The sequence below is a fragment of the Egretta garzetta genome, unplaced genomic scaffold, assembly GCF_000687185.1.
Source record: "Egretta garzetta isolate BGI_Z169 unplaced genomic scaffold, ASM68718v1 scaffold271, whole genome shotgun sequence".
Lineage (NCBI taxonomy): Eukaryota > Metazoa > Chordata > Aves > Pelecaniformes > Ardeidae > Egretta > Egretta garzetta.
Window position 1 is genome coordinate 7,001,584 of NW_009258669.1, and position 27,867 is coordinate 7,029,450.

At 41.6% G+C, this 27,867-nt stretch overlaps 1 protein-coding gene across 1 annotated transcript in view; it reads left to right on the forward strand.

The window, feature by feature from the left end:
* Nucleotides 1-27,867, forward strand: part of DGKQ (diacylglycerol kinase theta) — a 78,970-nt gene that overhangs the window by 37,267 nt on the left and 13,836 nt on the right. The window contains exons 8-19 of the mRNA XM_009648658.2: nucleotides 2,819-2,919; nucleotides 4,385-4,608; nucleotides 5,444-5,534; nucleotides 9,354-9,408; nucleotides 10,555-10,616; nucleotides 10,874-11,024; nucleotides 11,885-11,923; nucleotides 14,164-14,279; nucleotides 21,262-21,413; nucleotides 23,761-23,909; nucleotides 24,493-24,674; nucleotides 25,687-25,787. Of these exons, the coding sequence (XP_009646953.1) occupies nucleotides 2,819-2,919; nucleotides 4,385-4,608; nucleotides 5,444-5,534; nucleotides 9,354-9,408; nucleotides 10,555-10,616; nucleotides 10,874-11,024; nucleotides 11,885-11,923; nucleotides 14,164-14,279; nucleotides 21,262-21,413; nucleotides 23,761-23,909; nucleotides 24,493-24,674; nucleotides 25,687-25,787 (1,423 nt within the window). The remainder of the gene's footprint in view (nucleotides 1-2,818; nucleotides 2,920-4,384; nucleotides 4,609-5,443; nucleotides 5,535-9,353; nucleotides 9,409-10,554; nucleotides 10,617-10,873; nucleotides 11,025-11,884; nucleotides 11,924-14,163; nucleotides 14,280-21,261; nucleotides 21,414-23,760; nucleotides 23,910-24,492; nucleotides 24,675-25,686; nucleotides 25,788-27,867) is intronic.

Here is a 27,867-nt window from a genome sequence, read left to right on the forward strand (position 1 = left end):
CGTGGCTGCCTTTCCCCTCCAGCAGCTATGGCAGTGGCTCAAGTCCTCTGTGAGGACCAGGGCCTGCAAACGAGAGGCTTCTTGCAGTTGTCGGAAGGAGGCATCACCTGCTTCATCTGCCACTTCTTCCAGATTAGGGCGTTTGTAACTAACAGACAGGCACCATAGTGTTGCCCGTACACTGGTCTGTCATCTACCCACGAGCTCTTGCTGTTTCATCATCCGTCCCAAGGCAGAGCTCTGAGCATCCCCACTGCTCTCACACTGGACGGGCTCACAGAAACTCCCCCTCCTCACAATTCCAGCCCGTCATTCCTCAACAGCCTGTGTCCAACCCTGGCAGTGTGCCAGTGGTGCAAGCTGTCACAACAGCTCTCCATGACTCCAATGAGATGGCAGTCCTGAACAGCATGCAGACCTCCAGTTTCTCTTGGTTGTCCCCCATGCTGTGGGCAGTCGTGTACACGCATTTCAGAGAGGTGCCCAGTTCCGAAGAAGGGTAGAGAGCTCTCCTCATACTCCTGGCAAACAGGCATTTCCCTGTTTACATGGATGCATGCAGGATGGACCACCTTCAGCCCTGCTCTGTTCTTGAGGTCTCAACATAAAAGATTTTTTTTATTTCTTACAGTTTATCAGAGTTTCATAAATGCAACAGAAGAAGGACAAAGTTTTATACTGAATTACTACCCAAATCCTGTGTCAGGAGTGATTGCTGGTGGAGTGATCCCACTAATTTTTCTTCTGGTGTAAAGGGAAGTGCTGCCGTTGAAGCACCCACTGATTGTCATAGCTACTTTTCTCCCAGGAGAGACTAAAATGAGTTTGGAGCAGGAGGGGAGGCTGTACTGGTGATTTCCTTGCTGTGCAATTAGATCTTTTTGTTAACTAGTAAGAACATCTTGCACACACATTGTGCCATGCCCAGTGGAAACATTAATGAAGAAAGACCTTAATAAGAAGGCAAGTCTAAATTGAGAAAGAAGTCTAAAGTGTAGCTGTCACATCTCAAAATAATGAGAAATAAAGGGAATGAGAATGAAGGTAGCAGGATTTTTATTTTTTTTTTTGAGGGTTAGAGTCTGATTTAGAAAAGGCTGCTTTCAAACATAGCATTGGATGAGCCTTTAGTTCTGCACAGTGTCTGCCTTTGAATGCAGTGACAGACTTATACACTGAAACAGGAATTGGTGGATTTAACATGGCGTACCTGAGTGTCAGGTGGCTCTAGAAGGCTAGCAGAGCACCACTAAAGTGCCCTTGCAAAGCAGTTACTCACTGCAGTCCTTCCTCATAATCTGTTAATGCAGCATGGAGATACCCAGTGATGCACATATCTGTCTGGGGATTCTAGCTCGCTTTTTTAGCCATCAGTTAGGGATGGTTTGGTTTTTTGCTCCTCCAGTTTCAGCTCTCCTTTTTAATCCCTCTGTGACAAATGGTAGTTGGCTAGTGTGGTGCTGCGAACCTAAACGACGATATTATTTGAGAGCAAAAGGCTTTCAGTGGTTTCTGCTTTACTACAAAATATTTCCAAGCTGTAAGAGAGAGATGGGGGTAGACTCCAGCATGCGATGTATCTCTTCTTTACAATGTATATTAACAGACTGAGTGAGTAACCAGTGGCGGGACTGTTACAGTTGGTGTACGTGGCTTCCAGTTAATATTTCTAACGCTCCAAGTCTGCAAGTGGTAGCTTCTAGTGATTTCATTACTTGATGATGAATGCAGGAGTACAGATTTGTTGTGAGATCAGAGTCTGTAACGTTGTGCTATACAAAGAGTGACTGTTGTTAACAGTTCAGTCCAGGACTGAGATAAAAATGGCAAATTCTGTCCGTTAAGAATAGTCAAGTTGTAAATACGGGGTCTCTGAGGAGTACATGAAAGAACCTGTAAAACTGAACAGCTCATCAAGACTCTTCATAAAGATGTGATAGGAAAGGACATAAGGTCTGTCGTGTTGGAATCTCCTTTTTGGCCTGGATTGATTAACTTGATTCCTTTCCAGAGGCAGTAAGGACACACATATTGATAACATTCATTTGTTCTTAAAATGTCTCAAAACCTGCCTGTTCTATGATAAGTTGGTTACACTTTGCTATTGCTCTTAAAATAGCTGCTTAAATAAGAGAGAAACTTTGTCATACAGTGGACTGTACCAGACTGAGTCTTACCTTAGTGAAAGGTGAGCCCAAAATCCTTAACTCTTCACCCTTTCAGAGATGTCTGTGCAACAACCTGTGCTCTATGGTTTCAGCGTGGATTTGATAAGGCTTTAGTGATACGAAACACAGCAAAGGATTGTAGTTCTTCATTTGCTGTATCTCCTTCCTTCTAGTTTTTCTGTTCCCATATTTTCTCCTGCTGTCTGTACAGCTAAGCAGGTACTTTAGGGACTTTCTTAGAAGGATGCTCTCAGAACTGGCAGTGCTTTGGGAGCTGTTCTGAAGGTGATGGCACTCTCTCTTGGTTTTCATGTTGTTGAACTCGCCAGTAATAAATGCAGTCTTGGATGGTGTTGATGAAGAAATGATAACATAAGCAATATAGTTATATCTAAACAGTTATATCAAAAGCCAGGGTAAAACTATGGATACTTGAAATACTCTTCCTGCTTTCCTCTGCAAATGTAACCCTATTTTAAACGAACAGTAACAAAGCAAAAATGAAAAGATTCAGCCTCAAAGCTTGTGATGAAGAAGCAGTTCAATGGGTGAAAAGCAGGTTTTTAATAGTTCCATTATATGCTTCCTATTCAGGTAGCTTTATGATTTGAGGGGTGTGTTATTGAAATACAATAATTGTTTTCATTCAGGTAAACAAACATTAAAGATATTTGATGGGAATGATGCAGTGAAACGCAATCAATTTCGACTGATTTCAGTTCCAAGGATTGCAAAAAATGAAGAAGTTGTGGTAAGATACCCAATGAAGGTCAATATTCCAGTGTGATAAAGGGACATTCGATTGTCTATTACAATGATCAAAAGCTAACAATTTTACAAATGTAACTCATCAACAACAAAAACTGTAAGTGGGCTATAATATTGCAATACAATTTGACTTCTTCATGGAGTGCTCTTATTTTAGAGCATCTGAAGAAGTGGTGGCCTGAATATCTATAGCACAATGGGAATCACAGCATCTGATATGTTAAGCAGTCATTCTCCTTCCTTGTGTGACACTGAAGTCTGATTTTACTGATGTGAGCAATGCTGAATAATGAGCTCCTTAGACCTTGCTCCTCTTCTATTGTATTTAGTGGTTTGATGTTTATCCAGGACAGCCACCGCTATTGCATTTCAATTAATCAGCTTTGAAGACTGAAGCATGCCACAGTTGCCTCCGCTCCTTGGCTGTGAAAGTAACGAACTATTGATCACATAGTGGCACTCCTTAGCTTTTCCAGTGCTCCATCTGGGGTGGAAACATGACTCAATACTAAATAAAATGTTCTGTAAAGATCTTAATTTACTGGGCAGAGACCCCATGCTGTGCAGAGATGCACACCCCCACCACCCCCCCATGCTGTGCAGAAATGAAGCCCAGAGGAGGTATGGAGTGGTGCACAGTAGATTGAGCATGGTGAGGACTCGAAGTCCTAAAGGACTTGGCAGAGGAGTCTGTAGAATTTGTTACATCAAATTTTGACAATTTAAACCTACAGCTCATTAAGATTTTTATTTTTACATTGGTGCTCAAAATCAACAGGGGTTTTGAAAGTGTTCTTGCATGTCAAAGATCTTCAAGCAAAATTGTGTACAGTGCTGAGAACGCTTTTATGCAGGAGTGCTACTTGCTTTTGACGCACATTTTATCAGGCTGCTGCTTATAATACCAAGGCAGATTAATCCCAGTTCTCGTAAGTTACTTACTGGGCTGTATTCGCTGCAAGCAACTCTGTTGGCACAATCTCTTCACAGGTGTGTGGGTTCAGGGCAGCCTTGTGGCTGAGCAGCGTGCTAGTTTTCAGCATCCTTGTAGTGCAAGAAGATTGGATATGCAGAGTTGGTCAAAAGCAAGTGTAATTTACTATCTTCCTTGTGGAGTAAATTTTGCATGCAGTGAGTGTAGCTTTATTGATGCTGAATTTTTACATTTGATTTACGGAGTTTAAATGACTGTCACATGACAAAAATGCTGTGGGCTGTGTTCAAATCCATGGATATCTTAAATTTTCTTTCTGTATATTCCACCAAAATTTATTTGCAAAACGTTGCTCTTGTTTTGTGTTTCGCCATTGCTATTTATCCACTGTTCAGTGCTTAAAATGTGCATTAAAGGTTGGTTCCATAAGTAAGGTATTTATAAATGTCTATGGCTATACAGGTTTTAATGGTGTCTTTTCAAGAAAATGTTAATTTATCTTGCTGTGTCGTAGGAAGCTGCTTTGAGGGCGTACTACATAAATGATGACCAGCAGGAGTATGAGCTTCAGACCTTTACACAGCAGGCACTGCTGTCTGATGATGTTATCAACAGGAACGATGCTGGAGAGGACAGCAACTTGGGCTCGGTATTCCGAGAATCCATTCCTGAAGCTTGGATCATCAGAGCCAAACCAAAGGATGAGGAAGTGATCAGAATTTATCCTGCCTGGCTGAAGTGAGTGTTTTCCTCCTTTATCACAAGGTTAACCTGCTTGGCTACATTTGTCCTGTGTAGTCGAGCCTGGTCTGTTTCAGTTATTGTAGTTGCACAAGTATAACAGGGAATGAACTGTCATCTTCTGTATTTCAGGATTCTTCTGTTTATTTTTCTGAATTAGTCATATACATATTACTCATTTCTGTGCCTGGAAACGTGCTTGTGGGTTTCTTTTAAATGCATGGAACATGCTGTGCAACTTGTGCGGTTCTATTATTGTGCATTTGGCCAAGAAGATGCAACTTTACATTAACTGCATCTGTAAACAAATGATGACATACACGTGTCACTTGAAAATCTGATGGTTTTTTTGAAGAAATACTAAGTAAGTAGAACTCAGTTTAACTTCTGATCTGAGGGGGAGAGAATAAAGAAAAAAAATCTGTTCCATTTACCACTGAGACAATGTACATTTTAAGCATATTTAGCAGTGGAAACAAGACTGGCTGGTGACCTGTTCATTTCTTAAGAACAGTGGGTTAAAATTTAAACATTTGTTCATTTTACTTGTGCAACTACGTTGCCAAATTTTACGAAAGACTTGCAGGTAATTCTGTGTATAGGCAGAAGCTAATTTGCAGTGGTGCAATTGTAATGACCAGTTCCTTGAGATGAAAGTCTTTGCTTGTCTGTAGAGCTAATACTGCATCTGCCATGAGTCTCAGTGAACAACATTCTCTAACTAATACAAATCTCAGCCTATCCCCATAGAAAATTTGCTACTTAGATAAAAAAGGTACACAGAAGATAGGGCAAATGATTGTCCTAAAATAAGTACTTCTTTTCTCTTTAGGGTGGGAATGGCATATGTTTCTATACGAGTAAATAAGGACAGCACTACGCAGAGTGTGATCAAAGAAGTGCTTCCATTACTTGGAAGGCAGGTAAATGAAAGAACATAAGCATGTCTATATATCACCTGAGTGACCCTGAAGTGAGGCGTGTATGTTTTTCTCTTTCGAACAATTATAGTCAGTCCATTCGTGGTTAATGTGGATGTTGTTAATGTTTGGTAGATGATGTCTTATGACTGGTATGATGCTCAAAACTTTCTGCAGTCTTGATGGTAGACCTGGTTGCTCTGTACTGGAAGTTATCATCAGTCTTTCTGGGTCAAGCAGATTCATTTGTAGGAAGACAATGATTCTTGGCATGCAATATATTTTTTCTGATTGTTTATGTCTTGAGATATTTAAAATACACTTGTATGTAACTACACTGCTAATCTTAACTTGTTGGGAAGCTGGCAATCACTGTTAGGATGATCACGCTTGTCTCCTGCTTCTTTGCTCTGCTTTGCAAATGAAATCATAAATATCTCAAGTTGGAAGGGATCCATAAGGATCACTGAGTCCAACTCCCTGCTTCTCGCAGGACTACCTAAAACTAAACTGTATGACTAAGAGCGTTGTCTAGACACTCCTTGAACTCTGCCAGGCTTGGTGCCATGACCACTTCCCTGGGGAGTCTGTTCCAGTGACCAACCACCCTCTCAGTGAAGAACCTTTTCCTAATGTCCAAACTGAACTTCCCCTGACACAGCTTCATTCCATCTCCTCATGTCCTGTTGCAGGTCACCAGAGAGAGGAGATCAACACCTCCGACCTCTGCTGCCCCCCATGAGGAAGGTGTAGACCTGCCATGAGGTCACCCCTCAGCCTTCTCTTCTCCAAGCTGAACAAACCAAGTGACCTCAGCTGTTCCTCCTAAATCTTGCCCTCAAGGTCTTTCACCATCTTGGTCACCCTCCTCTGGACACACTCTCATAGTCTGGTGTCCTTCTGATACTGAGATGCCCAAAACTGCACACATGACTTGAGATGCGGCTCCCCGAGTGCAGTGTAGAGTGGGACAATCATGTCCCTCGGCTAGCTAGCTGTGCTGTGCTTGATGCACCCCAGGGCATGGTTGGCTCTTCTGGCTGACAGGGCACACTGCTGACTCAATATAACTTGCCAACTGCCCAAACCCCGAGATCTCTTTCAGTGGGGCTGCTCCCCAGCCTCTTCTCCCCCAATTTGTACATGTAACCAGGATTGTCCTGTCCCAGGTGGAGAATCCGGCACTTGCTCTTGTTAAATTTCATACGGTTGGTGATTGCCCATCTCTGTAGCCTATCCAGATCTCTCTGTAAGGTTTCCCTGCCCTTGAGGGAGTCCACAGCTCCTCCTAGTTTAATATCGTCAGCAAACTTAATGTGCATTCGATTCCTGTGTCCAGATCATTCATAAAAACATTAAAGAGCAGTGGCTCTAAAATCTAGCCCTGGGAACCCCACTGGTGACTGGCCACCAGCCTGATATAGCCCCATTTACTACAACCCTTCTAGACCAACCTGTCATCCAGTTGCTCACCCAGCGTATTACAGACTTGTCCAGTTGTGCCAGACAGGTTATCTAGGAGGATGCTATGAGAGACAGTATCAAAAGCTTTGCTAAAATCCCAAATGACCACATCCACTGGCTTCGCTTGGTCAACTAGATGGGTTACTTTTCATAAAAGGAAATTAAGTTGGTTAAGCAGGGCTTTCCCCTCGTGAACCTGTGCCAGCTATGACCAATTTGTCTCTCAGTGTTTTTCAGTAACCCCCAGAATAACCGTCATCATAATTTTACCAGGCACTGAAGTGAGACTGACAGGCTTGTAATTACCAGGGTCTTCCTTCTTACCCTTCTTGAAAACTGGGGCAACATTTGCCAGCTTCCAGTCGACTGGGACCCCTCCAGACTCCCAAGACCGTTGAAAAATGATGGAGAGGGGTCCCACGATGACATTGGCCTGCTCTTTCAGTACCCTGGGATGAATCCTATTGGGCCCCATAGATTAATGCGCATCCACCTGGAGCAGCAGGTCTCAAACAAGTTCAGGGTTGGCTGGGAGTTTATCATCCCTTTAGTCATGGTCTTCCCACACAGGGCTCCAGGGCCCATTGTCAGTGTTGAAGACAGAGGCAAAGAAGGCATTAAACATCTTTGCCCTGTCTGCATCCCTGTTTGTGAGGTGACCGACCTCATCAAACAATGGACCACTGTTATCTCTGATCCTTCTTTTGCTTTAACATATTAAAAAGCCCTTTTTGTTGTAGTTCATGGTGCTGGCCAGCTTGAACTCTAATCGAGCCACACAGATTTTCTGCCTGCAGCGGTGAACAGCATCTCTGTAGTCCTCAAGGACTATAAGGAAGGACTCAAGGCTGAATGGCACGTATGTTCTTTATCATCTGCATTCCCTCCCACCTCATTGGAAATTATTAGATGCGTCTTGTAATTTTGTAGATGCTCATGTTTTTCTTGCAAGATGATCTCTTTTCAGTCTGCCTGTCTTTCTTGTAGTTGGTACCAAGATAGCATGACTTTTAGGAAACATGTTAGTGGGATTTGCAAGTGTGCCAAAGACACTGGCAATCCTAATCAGACACACAGGTGTGGAGGCATGAAGCTATAGCATGTGCATTTCATTCAGCAGTAGGGGCTTGTGAGCACACCAGCAGATCAGCATACTGCCGCTGCTCCAGGGCACAGCCATGCTCATAGAGGACAACCACCACCTTTTGTGGTTATTTACAGGGTACATAAGAACATGCATGTGGCTAGCTGTCTGCCATAGTTGATAATCGTATATCTCCATCTAGGTGTACACAGCTACATAGTGCGTGCAGCTTGTTCTGCACCATAGGATGGTTCTAGGATTTGATTTCAGTCCTTTTCCTCAAGTGCTGTGGACCTTTTAGCAAAACTTGGAAAATCTTGTCAGAAGTCTTGTCTCATCTGAAAAAAAGCAACTGTCAGACAGGAAAGTCTGGGAAAGATCTTCACATCTCTGAATTTGGGAAGCTAGTTTTATGTTGTAATAGACTTAATTCCTTGGCTCTGATACTGCATTTTTTTAAAGGGTTTTCTCCTTTTTCTGTATGAAGATGCACGTGTGGGAAGTCTCTTTTTAATATCCAGAATTTGCCTGTGCTGAAGATCCTCTCCAGGTTGCTCTCATCAAATTTCATGCAAAGAAAATGTAGGCAGTTGAGGCTTTTAATGCCTGTCCATGACATGTAAAGCAAGATCACTTGTCCTCTTAGTCTCAAGGCCAAAAATTAAGAGAATTCCTCAGTCCTGAGTGTCACATGTTTCCAGGGTTGCAATAACCCTAGTAAATGGGGCAGCTCTTGGCTGTGTGAACTTTTCTGGTACAGCTGTGAGGAACTTGGATGGTTCCTGGCAGTATAGTTGGGAGAAGTGGCTGCGGTACATGTGATAGAGGGTGTCATCCCAGCAATGCTGGTGGAGTGGCGCAGGAGATGGGGACCGGTCAGACAGCTTTGGGCAAGCCTGGTTCCTGGGCCATCTTCTCAAAGAGCAGGTTCATTCCTAGTCCTGCATGTTTCTTCTGGAAGGACACTCTAGAAATATCCTATTTGCAGGGTAGAGTTAAGCAGGCTTTACAGATGCCCCTTCAGCATGGGACTGTGAGGATGCCAACACAGTTAAGGGCATGGGAGCCTGACACCATGTGTGGGAGGCTGAGTGTATAAAATGAAGATTCCTGGCTCGGGAGGAGTGGGTATAGGGAAGAACATTGTGATTGATTAAAAAATGTTTAATTTTCCATGCTCTGTGTGTACAGTGTATAACATAACTTTAACATAAACATTGGGCAAAATTACATTTCATTCAGAAACTACATTTACATGTTGCATCTTTTGGCAGGCGGAGTGCCTACAAAATTTCAAATTGGTGGAAGTGCTTATGGGCAGTAAGCAAGGTAAGTGAAGAAGCATTGGCCAAAGGCACATCTGTAACTGATCATCTGGGTTTCTTTTTTCCTTTTTAACACAGTCACATTTAATTCTTTGCAATAAATGCCTTCACAAACGAAACTTTGCCATCATGTTGAAACACTTGATCAGATGTCATGTTGGTTCTTTTCTGTGTTGTATATCCTTCGGGAATATGGTTCCCTTCTCCTCCTTCATCATCACATAGAGGTTTATTAGTGGTTTCCGGTGGGTATTGACACTTTGGCAAAGAGCGCTGTTTTGGGGAGCTGCCTTTAACTGACATAAATTTCTTAACTGCAGTTATTTAGTAAAAATTAATTGTAAAGTTCAGTTGGCTCCCTTCCTTCTCTCCTCTTTTCCCTGACACTGCCCCCAAACAGGAACAAATTTGAGTCCTGAGATGGTCCAAGTATGTGCGTGCATTATGAAGTACAGAAATACACAGTCCTAGCATTGCTCAAGAGGTCTGTGATCCTGCAGGAGCTGAGCTGGTGTTCTCCAAGTTCACATCCCTTTATGCTTCATTATTTGTAAGGCTGCATGGAGAGAGAAAAAAAGCCACTGAAGTAGTCTGATGATGCCCTGGCCACACCCAAGTAAATCTCTTTGTAGTTCAGATACTGGCCTGATACTTTGCTTTCTTTGTGAGTATTACCAGTAAGTTGTTCTAGAAGGTTATTGTGGCCATGTGAGTGTCTTAACCTTGGTTGGTTTCTGGTGCTCTGTTTTAAAGCACCATTTACAACCTTGCTTTAGCTGGAAGTTGTTACAGTTGGTTTAATATTTTAATAAAATACAGAAGTTGGTTGTTACTGTAGTTTTAAAGTCTTCTGTCAAATGGTTAGCTTTTTACCAAAGTACTGTTTGTCTCCGAGTGGCTTCAAGCTGTTTCTGACTTTTTTTAAAGGAGGTTGTTGTTTAAGAACTGTGAACAAAATCAAACTGTTCAAAGCACCTATGTGTTTTTTCTGTCAAATAATGAGTAGTTCAGGTCTCTGTGGTCCTTTATGTTAATGTTAGTTATATGCAGAGTTGTGAATATTCCCTAAATTCTTTTCTATTGTTTTTATTTAATTGAGCCTGATAATAACTTACAGTGCAAACATGATTGACATTCTTGCTGTCTCTAGTTCAGCGCATGGTCCTGGACAATCAGGAACTGATTCTTAACAGACTCAAGGACATAAGAAAGGTAAATATAAAAAAGAAACCTGATCCTCTTTCATAGCAATTAGGGAGCCCCCTTTCTTACAGAGAAATAAGTAATCAGTTACCCCCCCAGCTGGCTCATCTGTAGAGAAGCTAAGTGCTTGGACTAAAGTTTGTTTCTGTTTGTGATATTCTCTAGGTGTAGAGGACTTGCTTGCTAAGTTCAGAACTATTTGGGATTTTCTATCATGATACCTTTTTGCCAAATGTCACATCATTTATTTTTCTTTATTTTTGTAGACTTCAATACGTCAGATGAATCAAACAAGATTTTACATTGTGGAAAACAGTAAAACCATTGTACAAGTAAATTTATTTGTTGGTGGTCTTCCACCTCAACTTTCCCCTGAAGAATACACAAATATTCTCAAGGATGAATTAGCTATCAAAAGTAAGTAGACGGGTGCATTTTGAGATATAGTCACTTGAACAGAATAAAACGTAGTAGCATCTATTAATCCTTTTTATTATTTTTTTCTTAACGTTTTCTGACCTTATTTGAAAAATCAGTCTGCCTTGTACTCTCACGGGCAGCCTTTATTATTTATTTTAACATGCTTATGGGTGCATGAGAGATGTGACAGCTCATTATTCACAGAATTATTATTACATTAGTTGAGTTGTATGTGACCACACCATTGGGTTTTTTTCAGTGAAAAAGCATCACTTTTTAGAAGTGAACCGTACGTACCTTACATCGTTCAAATTATGGCAGTGCGGTTTAATTCCCTGTGCGTGAATGTTCCTCACCTTTATTAACCGCTGACATTTTTTGCGTGGGCTGTCCTTCATGTTGTTCATGAGCTCTGTGCCTGGTCACAGAGAAGTATGAGCAGTGTGTGCACACACAAATGGACAAGCACTCAGTGAAAAGAATTTATTTTTCAAAGAAGCGTAATTGATTTTTCATAATACTCTTTCAATCTACGTGTTCTATAAACAGCATCTGGAATGCATCATGCTTTTTATTTCAGGAAACTAAGCATTTTTCCCAATATTTTATGTAACTTCAAGAGGAATTAAACTAAATGCCAGAAAGAATTCATAGTCACCTTTTATGAATATCAGTTTAGCTTTTCTATCTTGCAAAGTAAACTTAGGAGAGGGAAAGTGTTAGCTGGACGTTCTCCCTATATTTGTATAACTTTTAGTACTTATTTATACTGTATTTATGTAACTTTAAAAAATATTTTAAATATTTACTTTAAATGTACCCAAGGTTTTATGTGTTTATATTTTTGCCCTTTGCAGCAAATGTAGTATCTGTGAGTCATGTTTATCAAGCACAAGGTAAGCATTAAGATTTTTAGTCTTGCAAACAATGTCTATTTTCAAAACTGCAGCTTAATACTAGAGGCTCTAAGCTCAGAGTATGTTAGTCTTATTGCATAAGCAAAAAGCTGTTCAGATAAAATGTAAGACGTTGTATTTATGAAGAGCAGTGGACTAGTGTTACCTTATTTAAAAAAAATAAAAAGATTGGCTTCATGCCTCGTGTACCAGAAAGTGGTTATATTTCATCCTAAAAATGAGTTTTGAAGTTGCACTTCAACTGAATAGTCTTAACACCACTGAAACATTAAAAACCCCTCAAGTGCTCTCTCTTTATTTTGACTTCTAAACCACTAAAATATGGTACTGCTGTTGAACTGATGGGATTGTTTCATGTTGATGCGGAAGTCACGGACACTGCACACGATCAATATGATCAAGCAAATGCCGATTTATTGTGCTTACAACATGGTTAATATAGTCTTAGTGCTTCCACGCCACGCGTACACTATTCACTGATTGGTTACAAATGCTTAACAATTAGCTGTCCACGCGCTTCTCCTCAGACAGTGACGGCACCTGTAATACTTTTCATTGGTTTAAGATTTACTGTCCACGCGCTTATTCTCAAGTACTGATTGGATATATAAAACAAAGAACACAGCTGTCTTAGTTTCTACTTGTGGTCAGCACATTTTTGCTTTAGCTCATAGCTTCTTGCTTGTTTCAGTGTACCAAGGACACGCTGTTTACAGAACCTGGATTGTCCACGTATTCCCACAATACTTTGTTGTTCCGCAGTAATCAGCGTCAATGAGTCCTGGCACTATGAATATACCCTTTCTAGATACTGATGAGTGACCTATAAGTAGCGCACTTAACCCATGTCCCAAAGGCCCTTGTTGATCAGAGTCAATTAATTGAACCTCTGAGGTGGTCAAAGTCACATCTACTGCTGTTGCCAGTTTCACAGTCACTATTTCCTAGCACGGTGCTAAGTGGGGGTTCAGTGGCTGGAAGTCTGAAGAAAATCAGGACACTCATCTCTGCATTCATCCTTTGAGCTGTTGCTTTGCTTTTGCTGTACGAATTTTATTTCAGCAAGGTCAGAGAAGCCGTTAGGCTTCTGAGAGCCAGAGCAGCAGTGGATCTGTGCGGCTTTAGTGCAGTTGTCATGTGGAGACCTGTGTAAAAGTATGGAATTTATCTTTTATGTGTTCAGGTGTCCATATCCAAGATGTTTCATGTCCTTTGGCAGGCTTAACTTCCACGTGACTGCTAAACGAGTCTTTCTCTAGCATGGTTTTGAAGACTGATGTGTGCTTCCTATGTGCATTTGCTGTCTCCACGTGGCTAGTTAATACTGACTTTTCATGAGGAAAACCATAAAGCTTTCAGACGCGCCTCCTCCCTTTCATATTTGCCAAAGGGGAATAGTTGATTTTGTGATACTCTTTTCACATCACAGCTTCACTTAACCAAGTTTACTTGCATGTGTTTTTCAGATGCTTCTGCTTGTATGTGATTTTGTTCTCTGTGTTTTTGCGCTTCCTGAGTATTTTTATGTTTCTGGTAACTTCCTGACTCTTCACTTTTGGTTGCAGCCACGTTGTATTACCAGCTTACATCTCATATGCTGTCCGTTATGCCCTTTGCTCTTGTCCTGCCCTGTTTTCCTCCTGACTAAGTATCTTACTTTAAACTAACTTGTCAGTATTTTATTTTCTTTTATTTTTCCCTTTTGTCTTCCTTTCTTCCGCAACTTCCCCTTACAGGACCTAAGCCAACATAAAGATCTTAAATTGCTTCTCAACCCAAATATTTGCTTGTAGTAATTCTTACTGAGATATTATCAATTAATGGAACCACTGGATTTTTAAGAATGAGATACAAAATGAAACCTGATACCTTTGTCACTTCTACATGATAAGAACAGTGTGTTTGTTACGATGAAGAGTATGGAAATAGGTCATACTTCTGAAGCCCAAAGGAAGTTTTTAAATATGCATCAGTTCTGTGCTGTAGTTCTTCTTGTCCTCAAAGTGCTTTGCTTTAACAAAAATCTGGGGTGTGTCTGGGAGTATGAAGGAAGGCTTAAAAACCAGAATAGCCCAATTCACTGATAACCAACAACCACAAGTGTTTCAGGGTAACTTCTTCTGAATCATGTCCTGAGTAAACTTTTGCTGTGATAGGATGATAGTGATTTCCTAATAATAATAGAAAATATAAAAAATAGTTCTGATGCCTCTTTACAGGTGCTGTTGTACTCGAAATTTCATGCTTTTCTGAAGCTGAAAGAATATATATGCTAGTTAAAGACACAACTGTCAATGACAAGCCTCTGAATGCTGTGGTGATTCCTGAAGTTATGGTAAGAGATGGGCTTGGATTTAAAGTATGTCTTTAAAAGAAAAACAACTACCTTAAGACTTTTTCTACTGCAAGTAAATGAAAATATGTTTTATTCAAAGGAGCCAGCAAGTACTGTGATGGGAAAAAGATACTTGAGAGCCTGTACTTCACTTATATGATATACTTTGCTGAGTTAAGTCACTTGTACTGTTACTGTTGAGTTGTCAGGAATAACTATACAACTGCATAACTATACAACTGTAAAGGGGAGAAAAACATTTTTTTTTTCTTCTTTATTTCTTTCAGTGATCAAAAAGTTAGATGGGTTTTTAGTTTTAGCTTGTGTGTCTAAAAAATCCTTACAACTTTGTTTTGAGGACCCAATGTGTTCCCTTGATAACCATGAGGTAGAGTAGTACTGCTAATCTTTGCATTTACAGTATCTTCATCCTCCCCCATTCTGTGGCAGAGGAAGTTTGACCTTGTTTAAATGCCGCATTGTGGATTTCAGAGGAAAATAGTCTTTTCAAAGATTTAGTGCAAGAGTCCTTGCACAAATTCAGGCTTGACTCTGATTTATTAATTTTTATGGTTACAAATCACTTTCTATGAATCAGTTGGTTTAACAATAGGTTTCATGTTAACAAAGCAGATTCAGGGTGAAAAGAGGGAAATGGTTAACTGAGCAAAGTGTTTTTTAACCAGGATGATGTAAGTTCTGTCCAAAAGAGAGTGTAGCCATAGTTACTTCTGCTGAGCTGTTCTGTATCTTGCAGTTACTGTCTTTCTGGAGTTGCATGATGACAAGTGGAATGAGAGTCTTGGTTTGACTTCTTAGAACTTCACAGAAGGTTGAAAACTTAAAAAAACCCCACATAATTAGTGGGAACTATGAAACGACTTTAGATGGGAGGGTCTCAAGTTCAGTAACCATAGTTGCAAACTTACATGCCTGCTTTTACCATTTAGAGAGTCCTACGCTTGTCAAAGTTTTGTGACGGTAAAATTATTTTTTCTATGAGCAGATACTAGTGGCAGTGCTTAAATGAAACTGGCAAGTTTAAAAACTGTTCCCCCTCCAAAAAAAGTGAAAGCCTTGTTCTTATGCATGCATGCATAGGCATTGTTTTGTGAGATCCCTAGAAAACAAGGTCCCCCCTCATTCAAACTAGGTTTCAGAGTTTCTGTTATCAGAAACAGAAGGCAGCATGAAGATGGGACTGCTTTTGGATTCTTGTCTTCAGCAGTTCTTAGGCAAATACATTATAAGCCTGAATTTGGTGCACGGTGTGTGAAGTTGAACATACCCCACTGTGTTGATTACATGTGTCTGGTTTTCTGACACTAGATATGGTTGAAGACAACTTCTTGATGCCCGGAAAATGCCCATAATGCTGTCTGTTACCTGATGCAAGATATTTTTACTAACTCCAGTTCAGGGGACTGCTAGGAATGATTTTCTAATACGTAAGGAGGAGAGAGGGGCTGGACAAGTGCACATACATTTTGTTTCCATTTCAGCATGTATTGTTCATATTTGGTCATCTCACTGAAATGAGCCAAGAGTTAATCTAAATAATACTTCAAGTGTTGTTCGTATGTGTGTTGGCCATCCAGCTTATACCGTTCACCAGTTACCTAGGGTAAACTAATGAGTGATTGTTGACCCTACTGTGGGTAGCAATTGGACTGGATGACCTCCTGAGGTACTGTCCAACCTAGAGTATCCTTTTAGCCTATGATACTATTAGCCTTTGTTTATACTTTGTTTATACTTTGTGACCATTTAAATACAGTGCCAGGAAATACTTAAATAGGAACCGAGCACAATATTAAATTTATGCTGTGTTTGACATTCCTCTTGTGGGTGAAATACAAAGAAATTGGGAGTGAAGGCTAATGTGTAGTCTCAGAAGGAGAATGGGTGATAAAACAAAGGCCATAGTGTTTTGGTTAATAAATGATTTTTCCAAATTGCAATTTAAATAAAAAACCAATCAAACAAAACAAAACAACCCTTCTTAAAAGTCGATAGAAGCACAGAAGTAAATTGGCGGTTAGCAGGTTGCTAGTCCTTCATTTTCCAGAGGTGAGAATCGCTTACTCAGTATCTGATGTTCTTTCTAAGGAGTCAGACCAGTTCTAGTCTGGCATGGTCAGGCCTGCCAGAAACAATTCATCCTTTTCTTATCTTTACTGAAAAGCTTGAACGCAGAATCAATTTGCACTGACTGCTTATTAGAAAGGCAAGCAACTAGTGTGCTCATAAGTGGTAATCTATTCTGCTGGTTCATGATCTCGGGCCTTTAGGAATTTAATCAAACACTTTTTCATTTCACAATATCCAAATAAATGAAAACACTCTCTTTGCAGCAGTGTGAAAAAAATACAGTCTCTTACAAAGCTGTTTAGCCACTGCGTGTAAGGACCTGCAGCAGCAGTTTGGTATCACTCTTTGGTAGCATGTCAAGGTGAAAGGAGTTGCATAGCTGAATCTTTGAATTGAAAGCGAATTTACCAGAACTCCTCTTGTGGTACTGGCAAACAAGGAAGTGAGCAGAGAGTTGTATGAGGCCAATATCAGCATGAAGGTGACAAGGTTTTGTGGCTTTATCACTAATGCCACTGGGCAGTGGAGTGCCCTCTGACATACTCTATGTAGGTTCCTTAAGAGTAGTAGAAAAAGATGTGGGAATTTCCTGAAAAGGCAAAATTTTCCATTTCCTTCATTCCTCTAATTCTTCACACAAATGTGTCCAGCTTAAAAGCGTGATAGTTTAATGACCCTCTTAGCCAAAACACCATGAAAGTGGTACTTTCCGCCCTTCCACTGCCACAGCTCCCCAAAAAGTAAAGAAAAGGCTTGAGCTCCTGCCATGTTGACCCAGCTGATGCTCTGGTTGTGTTGAGACACCTTGCACATCATTCCTTATCAGATCCAATGACTCCTTTCTGGCCAGGGTGGAGGAGTTTTGTGCTTGGGGCATCATGAGTCCTTGCACATGGGAGATGCTGCAGACAGCCCACTTGAAAATGTTGAATTTTACTCGTCACTTAAAGCTCTCTGCAGTTCCAGGAGACAGCCCACCACCCTGGAAGGCCGTGGTTGTCGTGCTGGCAGACCTGTGGCACAGAACGCCTTGTTCTGCTTTGTCGTGAGATGTGATTACACTGTACGCTCAACAGAAAGGGGATTAGTGTGGATAATAAAATATCTTGCCCCAGCCTGAAGCTGCATTGTGCTAATCCTGACAAATTAAGCAATTCACAGTGACTGTCAGAGTGTCTAAATCACATGGCCTCCTTCAGCTGTCTCCAAGAAACGAGCAATAAATTCCTTCCTGAAAGCCAGCCAACACAAAACCCCTTTGCAGATTTCACTCCTCAAGCGGAGCACTGAAGCCAGGGCTAAAGGGGGAAGGGAGTCCTCAGGCTGTGAGTCACACATCCCCTTCTGCCCAGCAACAAACTCATTTGCACGTCCCCACTGGGGCTTTATTAAGGGATTAAAAAAAATTCTGCGGCGCAAGAGTGCTGTCCATGTGGCCATAATCGTAACAGAGCATGTACTTCTCAGAAAGCAATGCAGCAGCTCTGCTATACAAACTGTCACAGAGTTTTTAACCCCTACCGAAAAAACAATTGTTTTCTTAGAAGCTGGCCTTTATCTAGGGATTTAACAGTGTCTCTTACTCCTTTTAGTTTAATGAAGAGTGGTGATGGGAAGCAAGTTAACTGTAAGGCTAAGCACTTTCTAGAATGCTGCTGTTTATTCTGCGTAGGTGCATTTAGTCCTAAATAGGTATAGTTAGGGATTTACGTTAGAAGCTGCTTGAGCAAAGATGGTTTTGAGTAGTAGGACTGCTCAGTGTACACTATGTACCGGTATTTTGTAAGCTCCAGCCATTCTCCACAGCTGCTTGGGAGTCTCAGTAGCATACAGGGTAAACATCTCACTTTTTTTTGTTGCACAATATTGACACTTGACAATTAGGAAATTTAGATGGCAGTTTTGTAGAAACTGTAAATACGCATTTGCAACAATATATATTTACTTGGGTAAGATCTCAGATGACTTTCCAAAACACAGCTGTGCTTTTGAATGCCTTGGAGCTTTCCCTTTCCACATCTCAAGAATCTTTGTGATTCCCTGAAATTCCTTGTGAACTATTTCAGTTACTTGGTTTTAAACCCAGTGTGTTAGAACTTGCCTGTAAAAGCAAGTAATACAAAACATGTGTTCAACATGTCACTTCTAAATGTCCAAGCCCAGTATTTTTAGAACCTGATTTCCTGAAAAAGAGAAGGTAATCAAATGTTCTTGTCCACATTCAAGTAAGGTATTTGTTTGACTTGAATGTTGGGCTGGTTTCTTTTCTCTCATTGTGTTTTGAAAAAGGTTTTGTTTACTGTGAGCTGCAGAAATGAATATATTTTCTTTCTATTATCCCCTTACCCTGCTTTTTTTTAAAGCCCAGAAGTTTCTGGGCATTGGACCAAGCCTGATATTTCAGATAGCCTATATTGTTCAGAAATTTGAAATGGCTGGAGGTGAAATTTAGGTGGTAAAAAAGCTTTGAAGAGGAAGAAATGGGAAGTGGTCAGGTGGGAAGGTAGGGCAGAGTAGAAGCTGGAACGAGGAGTGCAGGAAAGGAACAGTTTGCCCTGTTACCCCATGGGACATGCCGTTTGCTTTCAGAACTGCTCTGCCTTTCGTTGCTTGTGGGACCTTCAAAGGACGAGTCATAGTGGGATATGGCAGATGATGGTGCAGGAACCGATGCAGTAATGAGAATGGCTTTACTTCTGGAAAAGCCAGGGCTCTGATTACTATTTTTATTAATGCTTGTGATGGCTCGAGGGGAGGAAATCCACTTCTCTCATTGGGATGTGTGGATCCTTGAGCTTACAACTCAAGAAGTCCTTCCTTTTTGTGACAGTGGCATGCATTGTTTTCCTTAGACTTCCTTTGCTGGCTAAAAATATCCTTTCCATGTGCTTAACAGAAATAAATATATTACCCTTGTTGTGTGTTGGGAACGCTTTGAATAATTGCTTCCCCTTTTCCAGTAAAGCCTGAATATGGAGTCGAGAGGTGTTTTGACCTAGCAGTCATCACAGTATAGCGTGAAGGTGGCTCCTCTGGAGAAAGTTGTGTGGACAGCTGTGCAGCCTCTGTCTCACCAGCCTAGTTGTTTTGTCAGCAGTGAAACCTGTCCAGTAAAACAAAATGTTGAGGCTCTTATGGCTCTTTGTCAGCCAAAATAGCCCTTGCTTGGCTAATTTTTTGGGAGGAGAAAACAAATGTGTTTTCGAACTGAATGTCTCTGGTACAATCTGAATGATGAGGAAAGAAGGGGCAAGAGAAGTGTGTGCCTGCTCCACCAACCTTCTTACCTGCTTAGTGTCCCTCTTCCCAGTGTGTTTCTGTTTGTGCCTGAAGTCACGCTGGATAGCAGGGGACATTTCTCATGCAGGCAGTGACACAGAGGAGAAGGATTTTTATGTGCTTGTGGGCATCTTGACACATCTGTCAGGGTGTGACTTGCAGAGGATTAGCACCCAGCTCTTTCAGGAAAGCAAAATTTGAGGAAATCTGTCAAATACCAGGAAGCCCCAGATGATCATTTGTTTTTAAGCATCCAGATCAGCTCACAGGTGGACGATGGTCTAGGGTACCTCAGCACCAGACTCCAGTTTGCTTCCCCAAAAAGTTACTCATTCATTTGTCCTGATTTCTCCATTCTTCGCCTTAGTTCAGTCTCTCTGGTGGTCGCTCATCGACAGCAGCTGACAGGCTCTCTGGGTGCTGTCTCCTCCCCTCTGGAGCTGTTGGTATCTCTCCGCATGTTTGAATGCTGCAGTCATGCTGCTGCCTCACCATCCCCTGAATCATTCTTGTCTAAATCGACTTATATTTAGCACTGTTGTTGTGTTCCCTGAATCCATCCTGTCAGCTGCGTGACAAATTGCAGTTCCCTGAATGCTGGCCGATTTGTCAATACAAATTACCACGACTTAGGGACTGGGGCAAACGTTTCCGTTTTGAAGCGTGCTCGTTGACATGTGCGATGGGCTTTTCTGGTGTGTACCTGCCCCACAGCCCTGTGGCAGGATGGGTGAAAGGTGTGCAGAAAGGTTTTCTGATCCTTCTAGAACCATTTACAAATTGTTTTATGGAATGATTTATGGGCTGGCTGGCCAAATGCCAGTCCCCAGGGAGTGCTTCTGTTGGCTGGAAATTTTGACCTCCAGTGAGGCTGCGGGTACCATTCCTGTGCAGTCTCTGGAGTACCCCAGGCAATCCCTCCTCTGCCATGTGCAGTGGCTTCCTTTGGGAATGGTTTCTGGATGGGTACCAGGCTCCCACACAGCACGGCCGTGCTTGGAGAGCCCTTGCAGCAGCAGCTTTAGCAGAGGTGTGAGGATCATAAGATGCTGGCACCAAATCCTCCTGATGAAAGATTTTAAATACATATTTTTAAAAGAAGCTTTTGGCCTCTTATTTCAGGGGGAGGGGCATGCCAGCATCTGCCCCAAACACCCTTGTCTTGAAATGTTTTGTCCTTGTAAAATCAACCTACATTCTAAAACGACCACAAAACTTAAGGCAAATGTTTCAATTAGTTTTGGGAGAAGGTCTCTCTTTGCAAGGGAAGTGTTTGAATTGTACATGACTCTGGAAGGTACCTTATCCCTCACGTTATTCTTTGGCATAGACTGTTTACTACAAATGTGTAGGAAGGACTACTTACAGTGCCTTTGTTTTTAGCATCAGGCTCAACTGTGTAGTTGGAGTTGGTTAAGGAAGCTTCAGTTCCTAGAAAAACCAGATCACCAGCTAACCTGTACATTGGCTGGACATTGAATCTTTTTATTTATTGAATCTGGATTTTTTTTACTAAGCATCAAGGAAGCATCAGGAAGTACTTCTGAGGTGCAGTTGTAATTTTCCTGCCTAGTCATGGTTTTGGCTAATCCTTTTACTTGTCTTCTTTCAGGCTTCCAAGATACCACAGAACTGCTGCCCACTTCTTGTATTTGTGAATCCAAAAAGTGGTGGTCTGAAAGGTCGGGATCTGCTGTACAGTTTTAGAAAGCTGCTAAACCCACATCAGGTCTTTGAACTTACCAATGGTGGCCCACTGCCTGGGTAAGCCATTATATTTTAAAATCTTTATATTTATGTAATTTTGTTATTTTTTGAAAGGGTGTATCAGATTCACTGGTTATAAAGATTTAAATTGCTTCTGTTCTGTGCCTGAAGACCAGAGCAGTGGATCACTCCTCCTGTCTGGTTCTCACTGTGAAAACACATTTAAACTTCAATTTTCTCTAAAGAAAAGAGAGTAGAGTGGTTCGTGATGTATATGCTTGTGTCAAGTCTAATAAGAGTCCAGTCCTGGGAAAGTCATATGTACTTTACAGTAACACAGATTAAATAACTACTAAAAATAAAAATATTTTATAATCAAATGGGCATGGAAAGAGAAATGTCACATTGCCCGACAAGGGCTCATTTTTGCTTGTATTTTCTCTGATGTTCCATGGGAACTAACAGGAAAGCGTAATAAAATTTTCTATCTTAACTCTTGAAACTGGGCCACTATTGCAGAATTAACAAGGCCTGGCAGATCACAGCTGCAACATTTCTAAATAGAAGGAACAGAACATAATGTGCTTGTAGAGAGGCAGGAACCAATTACTTGATTTAATCAACACCACTTTGTTACCAGCTTCATAAAACTGAAAGTGATGGTTGTAGCCTACTCAGAGTAGCCTCGTTCCTTCAGCACCACTTTAACAAAGAACTGTCATGACAAGCCCTTCAAAAGAAAAGCATTCATGGGAGAAATGCAGCTTATGCAGGAGGCAAGAAAAACAAGCTGTGCAGACAAAGTTTTTTTGTCAGAACTGTATAATCCTGTTGTCTTTCTAATGCAGTTCAAGCTGCAACTTCAGTAACTCGCTCGTTTTGTTTTGCCCATGGAATCCTTCTGTAGCTTTATGGCAAAATGCTTTCAGTTGTTCATTGCTTCTTGTGCAATGGGAAATAAACATTCCTTTGCAGGATATCTCAGTATGTAGGATGAAAAGCCACAAAAGGTAAGAGCAACCAGGAAAATAGTACCACGAAGAAGAAAATATACTATGAGTCATATGACTAAGTAAAAAAACCACCACTACTTAACATCTCTACTAGGATTTAGAGAGTTACAGATGTTCATACTGAAATTATGAATAGTTAGATCTCTGCGTCTTTGGTGAAAAAGGGAGTGATAAACAATCTAACTCTAGCTGTGAAGAATCTTAGAAGTATGTGGGTTTCACTCCTTTTAGAGAAAACTGTTTTAAAATTCCTGGTTTTCCATTCACTTTGTTGAAGTTCATAGAATCATTTGGTTGGAAAAGACCTTTAAGATCATCGAGCCCAACCATACCTCTCCACCACTAAACCATGTCCCTAAGCACCTTGTCTACCCGTCTTTTAAATACCTCCAGGGATGGGGACTCGACCACCGCCCAGCGCAGCCCATTCCAATGTTTGACAACCCTTTCTGTCAAGAAATTTTTCCTAATCTTCAGTCTAAACCTCTGCTGGCGCAACTTGAGGCCATTTCCTCTTGTCCTATCTCTTGTTACTTGGCAGCAGAGACCAACACCCACCTCGCTAGAGCCTCCTGTCAGGCAGTTGTAGAGGGCGATAAGGTCTTCCCTCGGCCTCCTCTTCTCCAGGCTGAACAGCCCCAGTTGTCTCAGCCACTCCTCGTAAGACTTGTGCTCCAGACCCCTCACTAGCTTCGTTGCTCTCCTCTGGACATGCTCCAGCAACGCAACATCTTTCTTATAGTCAGGGGCCCAAAACTGAAGACAGTATTCGAGGTGCAGCCTCACCAATGCCAAGTACAGGGGAAGGACTTCCCTACTCCTGCTGGCTGCACTATTTCTGATACGAGCCAGGATGCTGTTGGCCCTCTTGGCCACCTGGGCACACTTCTGGCTCATATTCAGCCTGCTGTCGACCATCACCCCAGGTCCTTTTCCCCCGGGCAGCTTTCCAGCCACTCTTCCCCATGCCTGGAGCATTGCATGGGGTTGTTTTGACCAAAGTGCAGGACCTGGCACTTGGCCTTGTTGAACCTCATATAGTTGACCTTGGCTCATCGATCCAGCCTGTCCAGGTCCCTCTGCAGAGTCTCCTTCCCCTCAAGCAGATCAACAATTCCACCCAGCTTAGTGTCATCTGCAAACTTGCTGAGGGTGCACTCAATCCCCTCATCCAGGTCGTTAATAAAGGTGTTAAACGGAACTGGCCCCAGAACTGAGCCCTGGGGGATACCACTTGATCCTGTTGATCAGTTCATCCTGAAACTGGTGGTAAAGGGCAGGGAAGAAATCCAGTAATAATGTGTTATCATTAATAGCATAGTAAGAGGCTTTGCTTTTCCCGTACTATGTTGTAACATTCCTTTTCCCCTTTGCTTTGTTTCTCAATGAAGGTTTCACACATTTTCTAAAGTCCCTTCCTTCCGAGTGCTGGTGTGCGGAGGGGACGGCACCGTTGGCTGGGTCCTTGGTGCACTGGAGGAGATCAGACACAAGCTGGTGTGCTCAGAGCCCTCGGTTGCCATCTTACCTTTAGGAACAGGTGAGAATCACAGTGAGCACCAGTCTTCTGAGGGCAGAAGTCATCCAGAAGGTTTATCTTTATTTATCCATCTGTCAGAGTTTTGCAGTACAGATGCCATGACTCAGTTCTGGCCGGTGTTGGAGAGCAAATATGCAATACCAGCTTTTCAAGGAAATGTCAGTCATGCTTTCTGAAGAAAAAATGAACAGCAGGGGTGTTGGTATGGGTGTGTCTGAGTACCAGGAGTTGGAGAGGGCAAAACATTCTCCCCCTGACAACCACAGGTGTATCAGCCCTTGCTGTAAAACAGTGAACTCAGCTGCTCCCTGACTTCTCAACTCCCTAACAGGTTTTTGTGTCATTTCCTGTGAAAGCTTTTCAGATTAGACAGCATATCTCTATGTGATACTAAGCACACGTGCAACCACACCACCACCTAGATACTTCTTCTCCTTGTTAACTTTCCAGTCCAATCTAACTACTTCCATGTTTGGAGAACCTTGATGCAATTTGATTTGTAGAGCAGGGCTGATGCATTTTTGATGCTTTTAGCTAAGTTATGAAATGCAGTCATATTTTGAGGTTCTTCCTTGTTGTCCAGGTAATGACTTAGGGAGGGTCTTGCGCTGGGGAGCTGGTTACAGTGGGGAGGACCCCTACTCGATTTTGGTTTCCGTGGATGAGGCGGATGACGTTCTTATGGATCGCTGGACTATCCTTTTGGATGCAGAAGAGCCAGCTGAAGGTGCAGAGAATGGTGTTGCAGAACCTGAGCCTCCAAAGGTGAGCTGAGCACCGTTTGGATTTGATTCTTAGGAACTGTTGTTCTAGTGAAAATCACAAAGAAGGTAGATATTAATGTAGTTTAATCTGTTATTGCTCGCCTGTCTTTGAGCTTGGGCCTTACTGAGCTATTCCTTAATGAACACAGCATACATCTGGGTCTAGTGCTTCAGTTTTGGTAGGAATGGTTGGCTGCAGAATACTACACTTCGTAGCTGTTTGGCATAGAGTATCTGACAGAGGATTAATGAAATGATTTAAGTGACAATGGCATACCTATTTGCTTCAGCTGGAAAGAGATTTATTTCTCAAATAACAAAAGCTTTTTGAAGGAATGCCAAACACTTTCCAGAATGCTAGTGAAACTGGAGTGTCAAGGAAAAAACACCACGCCACCCCACCCCCCAAAAAGTACTCTCATCTTTCCTTTAACAGTTTAAAAAATGACTGAGTTGCTAACATACACAGGAAGTAAATCCTTATGTCATCTTACTGCCGTTGCATGTCTGCATATGTGGCATCTGTTTTATTTTTTTTGGAGTGGAAGTCCTGTCCGTTGGTTCGTGTTAGTTGTTTCTGTTTAGGAAAATAAAAATGTTGGTTGTAGATGGTGGCTTAAGCTGGTCACCTTCCAAAGTAAGGAAGAGTGTCTTCCCAGTGATGTTGTGGTAAGTCCATAGTGTTTAGTAACTTGTGTTGTTATTGCATAGAATTGCTTTGAGAAGTTAGGTTGGTTTTATTTCTGCTTTTTATTTCTGCCTTCTTATGCTTGTTACTTGCAATTAAGATTAAATTTTGAAGTTTCTGATGCTTTGGAAACAATGACTACACATGTCAACAATTGTCCATACAGATTTATTTTTAGTGCAGTGTTTCTGGAAAATGTTTTCCAGAATCTGTCAAGATGCAAGTGACTTGGAAGGATCATCTGCAAAGCTTGCTTTTGTTGAAAAACTTTGGAACCTCTTCATTTATAAATGTAAGGAGGAAATAATACAAATTTTTTTGTCAGATTGTACAGATGAACAATTACTGTGGTCTTGGCATTGATGCAGAGCTGAGCTTGGACTTTCATCATGCTAGAGAAGAAGAACCAGGAAAATTTAATAGCAGGTAATCCCGGGGATAACAGGGGTGGAAGGGCAAGCTGTGTGGTGTTGCATAACTTCCAACCTGCACTATGGCTGATAATCCTGAAATGCTACAGGTATCCACAAACAATATTGCTTGAGGCAGAGCTGGCACGGGGAGGAATTAAGTTAGCCAAGAACTCTCAGACACAGAATTCATGGGTTTTGTTTGGTTTCTTTTTTTTTTTCCCTTTACCAAGAGAGAGCACCCAAGCAGTTTTTGGAAGCCCTGCCATTGTTATTCAGTACACTTGCTTGCCAATAACTGCAATGGTGAGTTCAGTGAAATTTTGAGGTTGTGGACATAGCTCTTACTTAAAGCCTTTAGTAGAAGGGAGGGCAGTGCTGCTACACGAGCAATAAACACTGTTCAGAACTACTTTGTACTTTTCCCACTCTTGCTTAGTGCTGAGGTAGGACTTGCGTGCTGGTAATAAGGATGAAAAAAGATTTCTGTATCCCAAGAGAGACTGTGTGGTTAAAAAGGTGTGGAGAGAGACCTTCCTCCTTTCTGGCATGCAGATCAATCAAGAACATATTTTTCTTCTTCCTATAATCACAGAAACTGATGAGAAAAAGAAATCACATTCGCATAATGAATGAGTAATTCCTGTAGAAACTGGTTTTGTCTGCTTTCCCCTATGTTTGTGAGTAAATGTCCTCTAAAATGTCTCTTGGTTGCCAAGAGAGTTACAGCCAGTTACAAGTATGCAGTATTCAAATCCTAACTATTAAAAATATACTCTGACCAGTTACGAGTGTAATGAAGTATAATCCCACCTATCTTGCAGTGTTCTGGCTATCATTACAGGTTTTGCTCATGTTGTTTTCTTAAAAATGGAATAATACAGGCTGTTGTTTGCGATACTTAAGTTACTATTAGGCACTGGTTTGCATTTTCAACCCACTGGATAAAAACATCGTGGATAGTAAGATCAGGCAGTAAGTTTGCATATAGCAGCACCTGCTGTAGTGTATAAAACTGTTCCAGATTTACTTGTGCAATTAATATAATCTGTGTTCATTCTTCCTTTTAAAATATACTGCTTTGACTTTACAAAGCTGCAGCACTTTGAGATGTGTCCTCTTCTTACTGCCACTGTATTTTAAGGGTTATACTTTGGCTTTTATTGCCTTGTGTGCTTTTTGTCCCTTGAATCTTTATCTCAGTCAGCTCACAGTGTGCAGCACTTGCGGTACAGTGGGTGATGACTTAGTACCATTCTCACAGACCTTTTACGTGCATATTTGGACATGGTGCCAGCAGGGTGTCTTGAAGGGTGTGTGGGAAAGAAGAGAAGATTTTTTTTTTCTTTGTAAATCTGAAGGGCTATGTATTTCTCTGATTCAGGATCTGGAAAAGAACCATGAAATAACAAATTGATACTGAGGTATGGTTTTACAGGAGACAAACAGCTTTTGCAGGCTAACAGTGCTGACACATGATTGCTGCCTTTCACTGCCTGTGACAACAGTTGTTAAAATTGCTGGCTTTACCCTTTCCCAGGATATGCAAGTGCACACTCTTGCCAGCAAGATTAGCATTTTTTTATTGTGATTTTAGGTAAATTACCTAAGCAGGGTGGCTACTTAATGCCAGATGCAACAGCTGTTGGCATGTGAACTGGCTGCTTTTGAGTGCAGAACAGGAAATTGCAGGTTGTGGCAATAGAAATTGCAGGTAGTCCTTGGAAGAAAAATGGGCTTGAGCGCTCTTCTGAATCAAGACCTTAAGCTGGTAAATGTCCTCAGAGCTGTGTGCTCTCTGGCTTCACCCTGTAAAGAGTCTCTTTACAGACTCAGGACTCCTTGCCCTCGGCTAGCAGCTCGCCGTGCAGTGAGTGATGACTTCCCTGCAGGGAATTTTGTGCTGATTTTGCATCACAGGGCAGATGGAAATAGTATGTTGTGACAGTGATGGTTTTTATGTTGTTGAGTGCCAAGCTATGTGAGCTTTTTCACGGTGTAAAACTTAAGGTTATCAGGGCATCTGTCTTCAGTCCCCCATTCCTATGGGATCCTGGAGCAGTCTTTCAGGTTGCCTGTTACAGAAAAGACCACAT